We start from the raw sequence: 14857 nt of genomic DNA on the forward strand, positions 1-14857 counted from the left end.
TTTATATATACAGTCCATTGATTAATTAATCAGCAGAATGAGCCATATTACAAATAATCCGTGGTTGTAGTTCAACACAAGATAGTTAAAAAAATAGCTCAACCTCAACCAACTACAACACTAAAATCTTTTTTTGCATGAATGCATGAGCCATAATCATGTCGTTATAAAGTAGTAAAACAGTCATAGAGTACATTTGTCTGCCTTGAGTTATTATATTTATATTGTTTTACATGAGTAACATCTTTAATGCAAGTTTTATTTATTTTGCACTTTTATTTGCAACAGAGTATTTCACAGTGTCGTTTAAGTACTTTTACAAATACAAGTACTTTTACTTTGACAAATACCCAAGTTGGTTTTGAACCTCTGCATGTCAGTACCTCAGATTTACATAGTCAAAAATATAAACATTTGTCTTTCTGTAAAGTGAGGGAACAATAAACAACAGTGGAGAAATATAATAAATATTTATGTATTTCTTTCTCTGTCACTATAGTTTTCCTTGCGGCGCCATCTTGTGGCTACTGTAGGTACTGCATCACCTCTCTCCCTCTCTCTCTCATTTATCTCCTTCTCCACCTTTCCTTTCACACTCCGCCCACTCACAAAGCTACCTGTTGTAATCCTAAAACCTAAAACAAAACAAAAAATGTCTTAGTCTACTGTTAAAAACCCTGGCTGTGTTGTCAGGATCCATGTGGGCCAGGCGCCTGAACAGTTGCAGTTTGTGGGTGTAATATGACACAGTGAATGGGGCCGGGCTTGATCCAGCTTTTACAGCCAGCCAAGCCCAGCCCTTCAGGTCCCGAAACAGGTTATATTACAAATCGGGTGGGGTTTTTTATCTGGAATCCGCACCACACCCTCTGACTCTGCCTTTGCGCAAAGACGCACAAGAAGCCAGTATATAACCGGACCGGACTGCACCGCGCGGCACCACCACCAGCTCGTCCTCCTCTCCACCGCTGCTCCGCGCATCAACACACACTCGATCGTCGGTCATGTTTCGCTGTGGGATCGCCTACCCCCGCTGCAGGTGGATCGTGCCCCTGCTGCTGCTCTTCGCCATTATTTTTGACATAATCGCCATCGCCGCCGAGTCGGGATGGGTCGAGGACGAGGACGCCAAGTCTCACTACGCCAATATGTGGACCCAGTACCGAGGGAGGAATGACCAGTGGACTGGAAAGTCGCTCATGGAGTTCTGTAAGTGTCAGGTTTCCATTCTACTACACATGAAACAGAACAGGACAACAAATGGCGTAAAAATAGGGACAACACAAGACTCAGTGCAGCCAAGAACACGAGCTGATTCAGCCTCTGTGTCGCTGGGGTGTAAAATTCAACGTGCATGTATTGTAACTTGAAGGACAACTAAAAAGTCCAGGCTGAGGGGAGGAGGGAGGCCTACAACACCGACTGAACTTTGGTCCTCACTATCTCTTTTATTATGTCCAGCCTGGGCACATACCAGACAGAGGGGAGGTTTCATGCAGGTTCCTTAAGAAGCCTCTCCTCCGAGTCAACTTTGAATTTTTCCACACTTAAAATTTGTAGAGCAAAATGTTACATTATAGGGACCCTGTGGAGTCCTTCACAGAGAAATCCAACTTCATCAAACCATCCACAGGCTTGTATAGACTACCAAGAGAGACGGGGAAGGTGTCATTTTTCAATTCATGTTAAAATCCGCTCAGATAGAGGCCGATAGAGCCCCTTTAAGTGAGTAAATGGTCTTTACAGGTGCGCAAAATCAATGTTTCCAACAAGGAAAAATGTTGAAGAAACCTTTAAAAGAAACAATTCAAAGAGATATCCACTCCTTATATACCCTACTGTGCATAAAAGGTGGGAAAAAAGACATCATGAAAGGAAAATGAAGTAAAAAAAAATGCACCATTACAGTAAAAAGAAACAAGGGCTGCTGTTATTATTGATTAATCTGCCAGTTTGTTTGTTTTTTTAATGCCCAGTTTAATTTCCCAGAGCTCAAAGTGCTGTCTTCAGATTCTTTAATTTATCTGACCAGAAACAAAAAAGAAACAACTGAAGGAGAGACGCCACCTCCTTGTGTAACCTTCTGTGCGTAAAACGTGGGAAAAGATAAAACGAATGGAAAAGGAGCTAAAATATGCCAGTCAACAGGATTATTTTTCAGTCCCTTTAATTTGACCTGTAAAAAGTCCTTTGTAGAACAGGTTGCACAGCAGCTCTGTAACCTGTTGCTTCCTCTACAACCTGGAGCACATTTTCTTCTTCAGTCCGACATTTAATATGAGCTGCAGGCCGGTGTCATACCAGATATATTCAATAATACTCTCGCTGGATAAAATCTTATGAAACAGACAGAGCTCCATTCACACAGGAAGTCTTTCTGCAGCTGTGTTGAGGCATTTTATTTTAAACACCACTGACAATAACATTAAAAAAAACTAGCTTTCTGGATACTTATATAAGTGAGTCGTTAAGCTTTGAAATAACTGGTCACAGATTGTAGTTTTCGTTGCGGTTCGCTGGAGGTCAAATGTTTAGCAAGTTTTAGAACAACAAAATTCACAAAACACCTCAGGCAGAGTTTGACTTTTTAAAAATAGTTCGTGACCGACAGTTTGTTCATTCCAGAAAAAGCCAACGCGGAGCAGATTTCAACATAGCTGTCAAGACCAGTTATCACAAATAAGGCTATTTATAGACAAACTGTTAATGAGTTTTTCCCTCAGCTCAGAGGTCCAAGCAAAGTCGCACAAACTCACACTGATACACTCACTCTGAAACAATAACTGTGACCGGAACAGACTTCTGTTCTCGCTCTCCCTCCTTCTCAGGTTCTATATTGTTATTCCACACCCACAGTCACCAACAAAGACGGCACTGTTTGTCGTCCTTATCAGACTCCGAGTGAAGCTTGTGGCACAGAGCTCCCAGAGACGTGCAACGTTTGAAGCATTTGTCTTTCGTATATCTCATCGGTGATTCCGACTTGTTTAGGCACATCTCTGCACAAAACATTCACTTGTATGAAAAGAGGCCATGTCAGTTTTCCATAGTATAGATGCTTCTGCAGAGACTTTCATCAGAACCCTAATGAGCCAAATCTTCATTCATATTTTACGATTGTTATTTAAAGTGTAGCTGCTAGAAACTCTGCTGTGTTTTACGTCATTATTACATTATTACATAGCCCGAGTGCTAACCTCAAATCCTTAAAGCCCCCTGAAGAGTCTGTGTTTAACCTCCGATGAGCTCAGGCACAAAAATAATGAGATATTGTGCATCGATTAGTTAAAGGGTAACCCCAACCCTTTCGTGGCTCCAGAGGAAGCTGCGTGTAAGTTGCACTGTGGGTTATGTAGGCGCCAGGTTTTGAAAAGGAAGAAGAATATGTGGAATAAAAACGGCGATATCTTTGGTTACAACAGTGTTACCGGGGTGCGAAACTAGACTAATGGGCTGTCTTTCAAAACGTGGCACCCACTTTACCCACAATGCAACTTAGCCACAGAGTGACATCACTGGAGGCAATTTATCAGAATCCATGCAGCTTCCTCTGGAGCCACAAAAGGCTTCATACTACTGTTTTCACATATGCAGTAGGACTCCCCAAGACCTGTTAACACACTGGAATGTGTAAAATTGGTGGATTTTCCCTTTAAATTAATGGATTGGTCAATTGAAAAATAAATAATTTTAACAATCAATTAATCTTTTAAGTCATTTTTCAAACAAAACTGACATAACATTGATGGTTCCAGGTTCTCAACAGGGAGGATTTGCTGCTTTTCTTCATTTTACATGATAATAAATTGAATTTCTGGAGGTTTTGGGCTGTTGGTCAAACAAAACAAGACATTTAGGATGTTGTAATGTAATTTACACTGTTTTCTGCTGTTTTACAGTTTTATTCAAGTTGTTTTTAGCCTTTATTTAAGGAGGATACGGTCTCATTGAGATCTTTCATTTTAAGAGAGTCCTGGCAGAGACATAAAACAAACTTTTAACAATTACAATGAAGACAGATATCAGACTGCTGAGTTATAAAATATCAAAACATTCATCAACTCTCAAAACATCTACAGCCGGATGTCCTTCCTTCCATTTAAAACACATTCAGTGAGAACAACTCCCTAAGATTCGGATTCAGAGCAAAGAGGGGTCAGTGTACTTAGAAAATAACAGAGAATCTTATCCATCTTAAAAAAAAAATGAAAATAATCATTAGCCACTGACCTTGAGCAATGTCCACTAAATAAACATAACTTCACAGTAATAACTGCACAAAATCCTCTTCAGTCTGACTTGAGCTGTTTTCTCTAGGTGTAAAATCTATATATTTAGCTATTTCTGCGCTTCATTGTGTGCATGTGTTCCTGTGTGTTTGTTAATGTTTAAACAACGATGGGAACTTGCCAAAAAATAGTATTGGATGAAGTCCAGACCTTCACTTTTTTCTCTCCATGTTGGCTCAGTGACAGCAGCAGTGAGCAGAGAGAATCTGTACAGACACGTATGAGCAGAAACTAAAGAAGCGAACACGTTTTCAGTCACGTTTCAAGTGCACGTTTTTCCAGGTGATTGTCCGCTCTCATCTGAAGTTTTAGATTTGCTCTTGGTCTGAACTGCTGCTACTGTTTTGGCCGAGTCTCCTTTAAACAAAAGACGACCACAGCTGCCAGAAGACTACTGGCTGGATCCAGGATGCATTTTTTACCCCGAGCTTCGGCTGAGCATTTTTGGCCTCAGCCAACTGAAAACTGAGGAAACAAACACGACCACCACAGATGATGTGTGCAGATGTAGTCTGACATATTTGAATATTGGCATCAGACCAAACAGACTACCTCATGGCGGTCATGGTATTTAGGCCGCTCCCTGTATACACAGGAATTCTCAGGAAGTTTAGCTTTCCTGTAAAGTTAAACATGTTTGAGTATGTCACTGCCAAAATGCATGAATCATTGCACATGGGTAGGGCGATATAACGTTATGTCTCTTCAGACAATAAAAAATTTGGCAGTAACAGTTAATAAAAGGTACAGTTTTATGGTAACATTTCATTTTTATGTGATTTATGCATCAATATGATGAAATACCTTGATTTAAATCACTGGATTAGCCAAAAAACAGACATTTTAGTCTTTGGATTGTATCTCTTAATGGCTTTTCATTTGATTTTTCTGAAAATGTACCACATCCAACAATATATTTAGAGTGCAGTATAAAATCACAAGGGCAGCTGTTGTTATTGATTAATCTGCCAGTTATTTCTTTTCAATTAATCACTAGAAAATGTTAGAAAATGATCCAAAAAAAATGCCCAGTTTAATCTCCTAGAGCTCAAAGTGCTGTCTTCAGATTCTTTATTTCATCCAAACATCAATCGAAAAACCCAAAGATCTTTCGTTAACTGTCTTTTATGACTAAAAAAGGAAGCAAATTCTCATATTTGAGAGGCTTAAACCAGGACCTTCTGCTCAAAAACTTAAAAATTGATTATGAATATAGTTGCAAAGGCAGTTTTAGGTGAAAACAAAAAGCAAACTTTTTTAAAATAAAGCTGTACTTCACAGTCCAACAAATCCGGAATACGAAGTCCAAGCAACCAAAAAAGAAGGATCAGGCAGGGGCAAATCCAAGAATTAAAAAAGTACAACAAAAGTACAAAAACTAAATAAAGAACAAACCAAAGAAGCACTGGGAACACAGAAAGGAACACGGGATACATGGGGCTGACGTGGGGAAACAGAACAGGAAAACATGATAAAAACAAATAAGCTGACCATGAGTAAGAGAAAAACAGAGGCTTGAATAGACAGGGACTACTTAACAAATGAAACACAGGCGATCAGGAAGAAGCTCTGACAACTACTGTATACCACCATGGAAGATTTCATCCATATCGGCCACTCCTACATGTACAAACAAACACTCAACACTCACTTTCTGGCACCTCCACTGCTCAATTCCACTCACATTATTGTAAAATCAAAGGTTTTTCGTGTTTGTCACCAAGTTAAAGGCACTTTAAACCCCCAGACTTAAATCACTGGCACTGTGTTCCCAGCACCGAGAGCTGCTGGCTGGGCAGGTGTCCCGTTAAAATCTTTTCAAGGCAAACACGGGGTGTCAAGTGGATCTCTGCTGCCAGCATGAAAGCCTTTTCCTTAGAGGTTTTGATGAATATTATCCTTGACTGTAAGACCAGCACTGGCCTGAATACAAGCTTTAGAGCAAACGCATTTGTCATGGCCAAAGCTCTATGTGATGTACGTGGGAGAGTCGAGGCGCGTTTGTGTCTGAGTGTGTTTTAACTCGAACAATTCACAGTTAAGAGCGTGTTCCTGTGCGCATGCAGCCACAGTGTAAAGGTGTAGGAGTGAAGCCTACAGTAATCTCTTATTGTTTTTCTAGCATAAAATCTATAAGAGAAACACTCGATGAGGAAGGCAGAGCTGAAACTTAAGGACACTGTGTAAGTGTTGTAATGTTTGAATAAAGAGAACCATGGTAGAAGGAATTTTTGTAGCGTTTTAGTCAACTTCCTTCCTTCTTTTGTTTTGCTCGTGAATGTGCACGTTTTAACTTGAAAAACACGTGTGAAGTGTACAAAAGTAATACAACGGCTCACACGTCCACATGCGGGTTGCAGGCAGCGCAAACATCCATCTTCATAGTTCCATCGACACACTTTACTGAATTAAAAATCTCTCATTAAGTTCACCACAACTCTGCTGATGAGTTACTACTGTGTCACAAAGCCACACAATGCTGGAATGCTAAGCTCATTATGTTCAGCATTTTGTTTTCATTTTCACGCTCCTTTTGAAACAGCAGCCTTATGCTGTAAACAGAAATAATCTGACTGAATCTTCAGTGAGGCTGCTTCATATTTATATTTTAGATATTTATTGGTGTCTTTTTCTTTTGTGGCACTGCTGTGGGCTGGAGGCAACAGCATTTAGTTATTTTATTTTATCTATCTTTCTGTGCGCATCGCTTCCATTTGTTCCTCTTTGTTTCTTGAGCTGTGGTTGAGGTGCTCTCTCCCATCTATTTACAAGTTCATAATGCTCAGGATGAGTCTGATTTCATTGTTCTCGTCCTGACATGTTAAAGTTAAAGAAACCACCGTGAGGAACACTGAACCAGTCGAACTAGTCTGGTGTTTGTCAGCGTGTGCATGATGAGAGAATCACCTCAGGCTGAGGCGGGTAGGGCTTTACCTGAACACAAACACGCAGGTATGAATAATTTAGGGTGTTGTTCGATCCAGTTACAGAGAATTAGGTGTGACAGTGTGCTCCAACCAAGGTGGACCTCTGCATGAGTGTTTGTTTGATTATCATTATTTAAATTTTGAAGGGCATGTGAAACCTGTTCAGAGCACGCTATATAAAACAGCACCTTCCCCACTCAAACACATTTATCTCAATGTTAGTGTCTCGTAAGGTCATAAAGATCTCTGGCACAAACATCTACAACCACACATGATGGGAGCTGCTTGTTTCAGACTCTATCTGCGCTGCATGTTTCCTGTAATTACAGACGCCATGTCTGCAGAGGTCAGAGAGAGATAAGGAGAGCGAAAGTGTTGTTGAGGGTGTGACAGCCTGTCTCTCTCTCTCTCTCTCTCTCTCTCTCTCTCTCTCTCTCTCCATTGCACGTTGAACCTCACTAACCTTGAGGAATGTGCTGTCCTGAGTTCACGCTGCCAGCGGTGAGAGAAAGAGAGAGCTCACCAGAGCTGCAACAGTGACGAAAGCCACATTGCACAACACTGACTCATTTATTTCCAGACAAAAAGCTAAAAAAACAAATGAGACAGTGATAATTACTTTTTAAACTGATGTTATAATTGCATCATGCATGAATTACGTTCTAACAAGCAGCTACTGCTTTTAGTTTCTGTGCTTCTTCACAAGGATGGAGGTTTGGTTCAGTGGTGGGAGGGGGGGCACGATGAAATAAAAAAAATGTAGGGTTGCAACTAACGATTCATTCATTAATCACATAATTCAGTCCTGTTCCTGGTGGCCCCCTGCATGTTTTAGATGTTTCCTTGCCCCAACACACCTGATTCAAATAATGGGTCATTATCAGGCTTCAGCAGAGCTTGATGACGACCTGATCATTTGAATCAGGTGTACTGGACGAGAGAAACGCGGCCCGTCTTCTTCTTATGAGAGTTTTACCTGTAATTAAAAAAAGATGATAAATGATGATAATAAAGAATGATAAATTAAGGAGACTGAACTTTTTTTTTTACAACACAGATCTTCTCTCATCTGGATAAACATGGCAGGACAGTCAGAGAACAATGTTCCCAAAATTAAAATATATATAAAAAATGTAAAGAACTGTTTTCATGTGTATTTCTGACTAATGTTTGTTTGTGTTGGACTTCAGCTTGGGCCCAGGCAGTGGCTGCTCTGATGATCATCGGTCTCCTCATCCTCATCATCGCCTTCATCATCTCCTGCGTGGCTCTGTGCTGCACGCTCAACATCACTCTACTGCCCTTTATTGGAGTACTGCTGATCATTGTTGGTAAGATACGATCATGAACACTCTTACAAACATACAAACCTAAAGTATGACTTCTGAATGAATTAGAAATGTTTGAAGCAGAGTCAGATGAGTTAAAGCAAAGCATCAAATCTATGATTTGCTCTTTTGAAGACGAAAACTGAGAGCAGAACAAGTGAACTGCGTCATCCAAAATCACCCTGTTTCTGTAGTACTTCATAGAAACTTTAATGGAACCTTACAGACAAAGATCAACACTCAACCATAAATGAGATTCTCTGATAACAAAGATTACAGGTTCAGTCAGGGCATAGTGTTCAATCCTCAGAGAACATGTTTATTCTTGCATGTGGAGCCTATGAAGTGTTTAGTAATTTAACTGCAAGTTGACGGAAAAAGCCTTGGAGCAATATCTGGTTGGATAAAAGGATCAGTTTACCCCAATTACACACACACACACACACAAACATATCTTCTCACTTAACTCTGTGGTGGTATTAAGCTCAGGTTTTTAAGATTAAGATTTTAGCCCTCACTCTTAACTGAGCAAAGAGTCCCTTCACAGGAACTCTGTTGATTATTGGATATTATAATTGTACTGTGGAGTTAGCAGGAATCTCCAAACTTGAAGGAAACATAAAACCGAAACTGTCTTCATGATTAAATCCCATCAATGGAAAGTCTGGCTGCGTATCGTGTTTTGCTTTACTGGTAGTGATACTGGTACTAACTACTTGAGTACAAAACATGTTTTTTTTTTACAAAACCCTTTATCATTGAACAGAAGAAGCCAAAGTTCTCAAATGTTCAATGTTGTCTGAACACGAGCAGCAGTAACATATGATCAGATGTATATGATATTTGGTGTAAACAAGTTACTTTTTGTAAAACTTTTTACCTGCTGTACAACCTCACAAAATGTTAGCTCCCCCAATACCATATCAGCCATAATGCCATCTAGTTGTATCTCCTGACTGTTTCTGTTCCCCTTCTGCTGTGTACTTTTCCTCGTAGTTCCCATTTTTAATCACGTTTGTTGTTGTTTTTGAGCCTTTTTTATTTCACTTCTGCTTACTATCTCGCCATCATTTATAATAAATCATGGATGACACATGTTCCTAGCAGGCTGAAACAAAAATATTACAGGAAAGACTTTCAGTTCAAGTATTTAATTCGAAATTCCGTAGTATGTCAGTATGTATGATAGTGTGTATATATATGTAAAGAAATAAATTAACTTATTTCATTTTCAAAAAGTACTTTTGGGATTCCAACTAGAGGGAGCTTGTGTACCACGACCGTAGTTTGAGAATAATGGATATAAGTGAACTATTTCTCCGCTTCCTTCAATACGTGTTGCTTCATGTTGGTTGTGATTGTACCACAAATAGAATACATTTGCGATACTTAGTCCCAGTGGTTATGATTATTTTATTGTCTTGTGATGTGCTGACCCTAAACATTTAATATATTGCTTTAACAAGACCAAGTGTAATGTAGTTTTGTTTCTAATCAAAAAATAGGCAGATTTTCATTCAATTTTACCAAAGGTTGTTTAAAGGTCCTTTAACCTCTACTATTTTGGGCCCTGGGTTTCATCAGACTGAGGAGGTAGTATGGGACATTGAGATCATGCAGAGAGACAAAGGTTAACAGTGTGTGTGAGAGCAGAGGAGTATAAGTGAAAACCATGAAAATGTCAAGCTTTCTTCAGAAGGGAAAGATTTAAGGTGGGAGTGATAAAGAGAGGAAAATCTCACAAGAATTCTACAGAAAAACGGGTGAACATGATGATGTGTGCTGCTTTGACGTAAAAATGAGAAGTAGCGACAGAGAAAGGGAGTGGAGTGAGCACAAAGTTAGACGCTCGCGTCAGGAAGGGGGGGAAGGGTGAGGTTTAGGTGTGACGTTACCGTGGGAACAGCTGGTTTAGTCTGTTTATCCGACTGACTCACCCCACAGAGAGTCTGACAACATGGGGCAGAGCCGCACAAACACATAGCGTTTCACATTTCACAGGTACTGTGAGGTCTGTTTTAAAATGTGCCGGAGGGAGTTGAGCATAGTTTGCATTTGGCTTCACACACAAGAAATTTGGCGCTCGGCTTCTACAGGTGGAGCAACGTGACCCTTGTGTCAGTCAGAGTCTTGGAAGAAAGAGACAGATTAAAAAAGAGTAGTAAGATTAAAGCTGTGTTTAATGATCCCTCTGTTGTGCTTTCGTCTCACCAGCTCAACACTTATTAAAAATAATACTCAGAACTTGTCCCTGAAAATCATCTCCTTCCTCCTTCATATACCCTTAACGTCTGTTTTCCCCTCTTTAGAAACTCAAAGGGAACTTATTCCCCACTTTTTGACAGTATCACGTATAGTATATTGTGTTTGTTTCAGCTTTCACTGAAGTTATATGACCTTCACGGTGAATTAAATATTCACAACCAAGACTCAATGTCATGATGTCTCGCACATCCTTAAATACACATTTCCAAACTTCACGAAAAGTTTGGGATCTCCACTGGAATTTAAAGGAGACGTTTGTGCTTTTCTGGTTCTCGTGCATCTTCAAGGTCTTGGAAGTTAATAAGTCCCACAGAAAACACCTGCTCCTGAAGTACCTGAAACGCCTCGTCAGTAGTCTCGTCTTTAATTCACGGATTTTATGACATCACGCTATGTCACCATGTCACACGTTTGCACAATTTATTACGGTAGAAGTAAAGCTAACTGGAAGCTGAAAACATGACAGAACTGAAACACCAATCAGAGCAGACTGGGAATTCAGGAGGGGGGGCCTTAAAGAGACAGGAGCTAAAACAGAGGGAATACAGTAATAGCATGTAAATCTATTCTAGTCGTAACCCAAAATAAAATTATGAACCTGAAAATGAGCATCATATGTCATCTTTAAAATAAAGTGATGTTAATTTGGTAAAAGAAGTTTGTAATGACTTAAGACGTTTGACGGTTACATAAAATATTCTGGTATTTCCAGGCTTTTCACTCATTTAAAGTCACAAAAAAGTACGTATATACAATATTTTTCTCAAAAAACAATCCCTCAAACACAGACGGGCGTGGAAACTGTTTATGAACGCTACAGAATATTTCCATGATGGATGCCTCAGTTCGGCGTCTTTTAAAGCCTGTTTTTAAATTGCTTTTCACACCACACTGACATGAACTGACGGCAATGGCAGCCAGGAAGACAGAAAAAATCCGAAGGCCCTATGTTATGCATTGGAGTATTTGTATTTGTAGCAAATGGGCTATTAGTGACAAACTCCTGACCTCACAGGGCAAAAGGGCTGACAAAGCTTCTGAGTAAAATCGTCAGGGTGTCTCTTGATTAAAAGAGACTTTCTGCTGGGATAAAGTGTCATCCCTGACTCACCAGCTGCCCTGCCTTTTTCATGAGGGCGTAAAGAGCTACACAAATTTTCAATGACTGTCACAAATAAAGGGTGCATCACAGGACTAATCAGTGTCACACCTTTCTAGAGAAAATCTGTCAGGAGGCGCTGATCTGATCGCTGTCTGTGAACACTGACTCACTTAGATCTCACAGATTTCGATATGTTGAGATAACTCTTACACACTCATGTAAAGGAATATCCACACCTTGGTGTTACTGTCAGTGTAACTGCATGACTGTCTATAGTATAGACTGTATAGACTCTATACAGTTTTTTTATTTCTTTGTTTTGAAATAAGAAGATTTAGGACACTAACACGCCTTTTCTCCCCATTCGAGTCTCCCTCTCTGTCTGTTTCCGTCTTGTTATGTCGTCTTGTTATGTCTGTCGTGCCTGAGATGCACTGATAGATTGAAATCAGTCTCGTAATACCGGGATGGCAAGTAAAGTACAGATACTGGAAAAATCTACTTTACTACAGTAAATAACCCTTGTCTTCCTCTCTCTCTCTCTCTGCAGTTGTTCTCCAGGTCATTGCTCTGATCATCTACCCCTGCAAATTCAACGACCTGATCTTTGAGGGCAACTATTACTACACCTGGGCCTACGGCTTCGGCTGGGGCGCAACCATCCTCTGCATCGGCTGCGCCGTCCTCTTCTGCTGTCTGCCTCGCTACGAGGATGAGCTGAGTGGCCTGGCCAAGGTCAAATACCTCTACTCCTCCGCTTAAAGACAAAAGCTGCACGCCCACCCGATGACAGCCATTTCCATTTTCTACTCTGAGCCGGATCTGCGTCGGCCATCGAACATTTTTACCATTTCACCAAAGATCCACGATGGCTTAGTTCAGTTAAATTTGGCTCTGTGGTGGAAAACTTCTTCTCCACAATCCAAGAGTGGAGTTAGAAGAGGGGGGGGAATCCTGCTGGATTTGGTTTGTGATCGGATGTCTCATCTCTTTTAATGTACAGACCTCTATTTTAGACAGCATCATAAAACATTCTGCATTTGCGTGAAACATATTCCTTATTTCATCTGTACTTTTTTATCTGTAATCCTCAATGCAAGATCACCCAAGTGCACTTAACCTAAGAGATGTAATTATGTGTAAAGGATAGCTTTAGCCAGATTTTTTTTTAGATCTTGGTAGAAGAGCAATTCAGACAAAAAAACAATAATCTTCATGTGGTTTTGTCCCATGTGTCATAATTAGCTTTTCTCAGTTCTTCAGTGTGTGTGTCTTGTATTCTGTGAGAAGGGACAGTAGGTTTGGACTCTGAATGTATGCTACAGTAACGTACGTGTAGTTTAACGGTCGTGTTTGCACCTTTTTATGCTTTTTTAAAAATGTTTTTGTCTCCAGAGTTTTTTATTCTCATTTACGTATTACCAAAGGGATATAACTGTGGGAGTTTGCTGTGCTTTCTTTGTATCTGAACACTACTAATAATACGGTTCGTGAGTAGACACAGCAGAAGTGTGATGGTTGATTGACTTTGCTTCGCCGTCATTCTAAACAGGAAGCAAATTGAGCTAGTTTTTATTTTTTTAATTTTGACCAAGACTTTTTATAATGCTGTCTTCGACCCCAATGGCACACATCCACCTTGCAGACGTCGGCGCGAGTTACGTTGGAAAAACGTAGCATGGGCAGTGTTTGGAAGACGTTGGCGAGTTGTGACCAAATGTCGGCATCTTTCCAACATCTTTCCAGTTAACAAATACTCCCCATACTACGTCTTTTCAACGTACCTTCTAATCAGGCCAACGTCTGCAAGATGTATGTGTGCCATTTGGGTAGAGACGGGTTATTTTAAAATCTGTGGCTGAAATGGAAAAAATATCAAGAAATCTGAATCATTCTTCTGTAGAAATTCTACCCTCAATGTTTCAGTCCAAACTTGTATGAGCTGCCTAGTTTTATGATGATCGACATGTCAAAATTTTGGTTTAAAGGGAACAAAAGACGCTCTATTTGTGTGTTTCAGTTCTTGTTGACTCAAAGTAGGTATATTTGAATTCCTTAAAAGATTTAAAGATTTCTTAAAAGTTTTAATCCTCCTTTGGTTAACCTTCTGCTGGTTTGATGAGACACCGAGACCAAGGCGTACAATCTTCTGACATACATGTGTGTGAAACCCGTGCCTTAGCTGGATTAGTGTTGTGTTGTTTCATCCCTGAATGTCTTATCAAACTGGCCGGTCTGGTTTTACTGATGGTAGTTACACTTGATATCTGTCATCGCTCGCATTGCTGTTCATGCCAAGAGCAAATTCATGCCCAAACGAGACCAAGTCATTTTGTTTTATTACATTTGCATATTAAGAAGAGAACGAAGAGTCTTTCAAGTTACTCATGAAGCAAATTATTGCATAAATAACTACAATAACACTGTAATTTGATAGAAGTTTTAACAGAGTGAGAGGACGGATTAAGACAGATTTGCGCTTGTAGAAGTTTAGGGAAACCTGCTTTTACTTACAGCATGAGTCCGCCAGCTTTTTCAGTCATTCTTAATCACGGTATGGGTGTATACTGTACTATAGAGGATGTCTCACTAACATTCATCCACTCCTGGAAATCACCCAGCTGTTCTTCTGCTGTAGTATGAATTGATTATTTTTGGTAGTCTGTGTATTTTTATGCAATAAAGAGTTTCTTTTTTTGACATTGTTGTATTTTCTGACTCATTGTATCATCTTCAGATCCTTCACGCAAGTTCAAGTACTAATGCTACACTTTGAAAATACTTAACTGAAGTAAAATTACTGCATTTAAAACCTTACTTAAGTGAAAGTATGTATGATATCAACATCAGCAATACTTGAAGTATCAAAAGTAGATTAGTAGTAAAAGAGATTGATAGTTTTCACTGGACAGGAAGGGGAAAAAATACATAATCTGAAAAGTAACC

The 14857-nt window shown here is 39.8% G+C and overlaps 1 protein-coding gene across 1 annotated transcript; it reads left to right on the forward strand.

Moving 5' to 3' along the window:
- The first annotated feature begins 905 nt into the window (after nt 1-905).
- On the forward strand, nt 906-14611 carry perp (p53 apoptosis effector related to pmp22). Its single transcript, XM_073481992.1, has 3 exons — nt 906-1209; nt 8407-8547; nt 12462-14611. Exons 1-3 carry the CDS (start codon nt 1005-1007, stop codon nt 12671-12673), a joined length of 558 nt encoding a protein of 185 aa, XP_073338093.1. The 5' UTR covers nt 906-1004; the 3' UTR covers nt 12674-14611.
- Nucleotides 14612-14857: the final 246 nt, after the last annotated feature.

The sequence above is a fragment of the Pagrus major genome, chromosome 15, assembly GCF_040436345.1.
Source record: "Pagrus major chromosome 15, Pma_NU_1.0".
In the NCBI taxonomy this organism is placed as follows: domain Eukaryota; kingdom Metazoa; phylum Chordata; class Actinopteri; order Spariformes; family Sparidae; genus Pagrus; species Pagrus major.

Bases quoted from the DNA above. Each gene is read 5' to 3' on its own strand.
- perp (XM_073481992.1), top strand. From the start codon at position 1,005: ATGTTTCGCTGTGGGATCGCCTACCCCCGCTGCAGGTGGATCGTGCCC. The intron at 1,210-8,406 runs GTAAGTGTCAGG...GTTGGACTTCAG, and splicing joins AAAGTCGCTCATGGAGTTCT to CTTGGGCCCAGGCAGTGGCT. The intron at 8,548-12,461 runs GTAAGATACGAT...CTCTCTCTGCAG, and splicing joins AGTACTGCTGATCATTGTTG to TTGTTCTCCAGGTCATTGCT.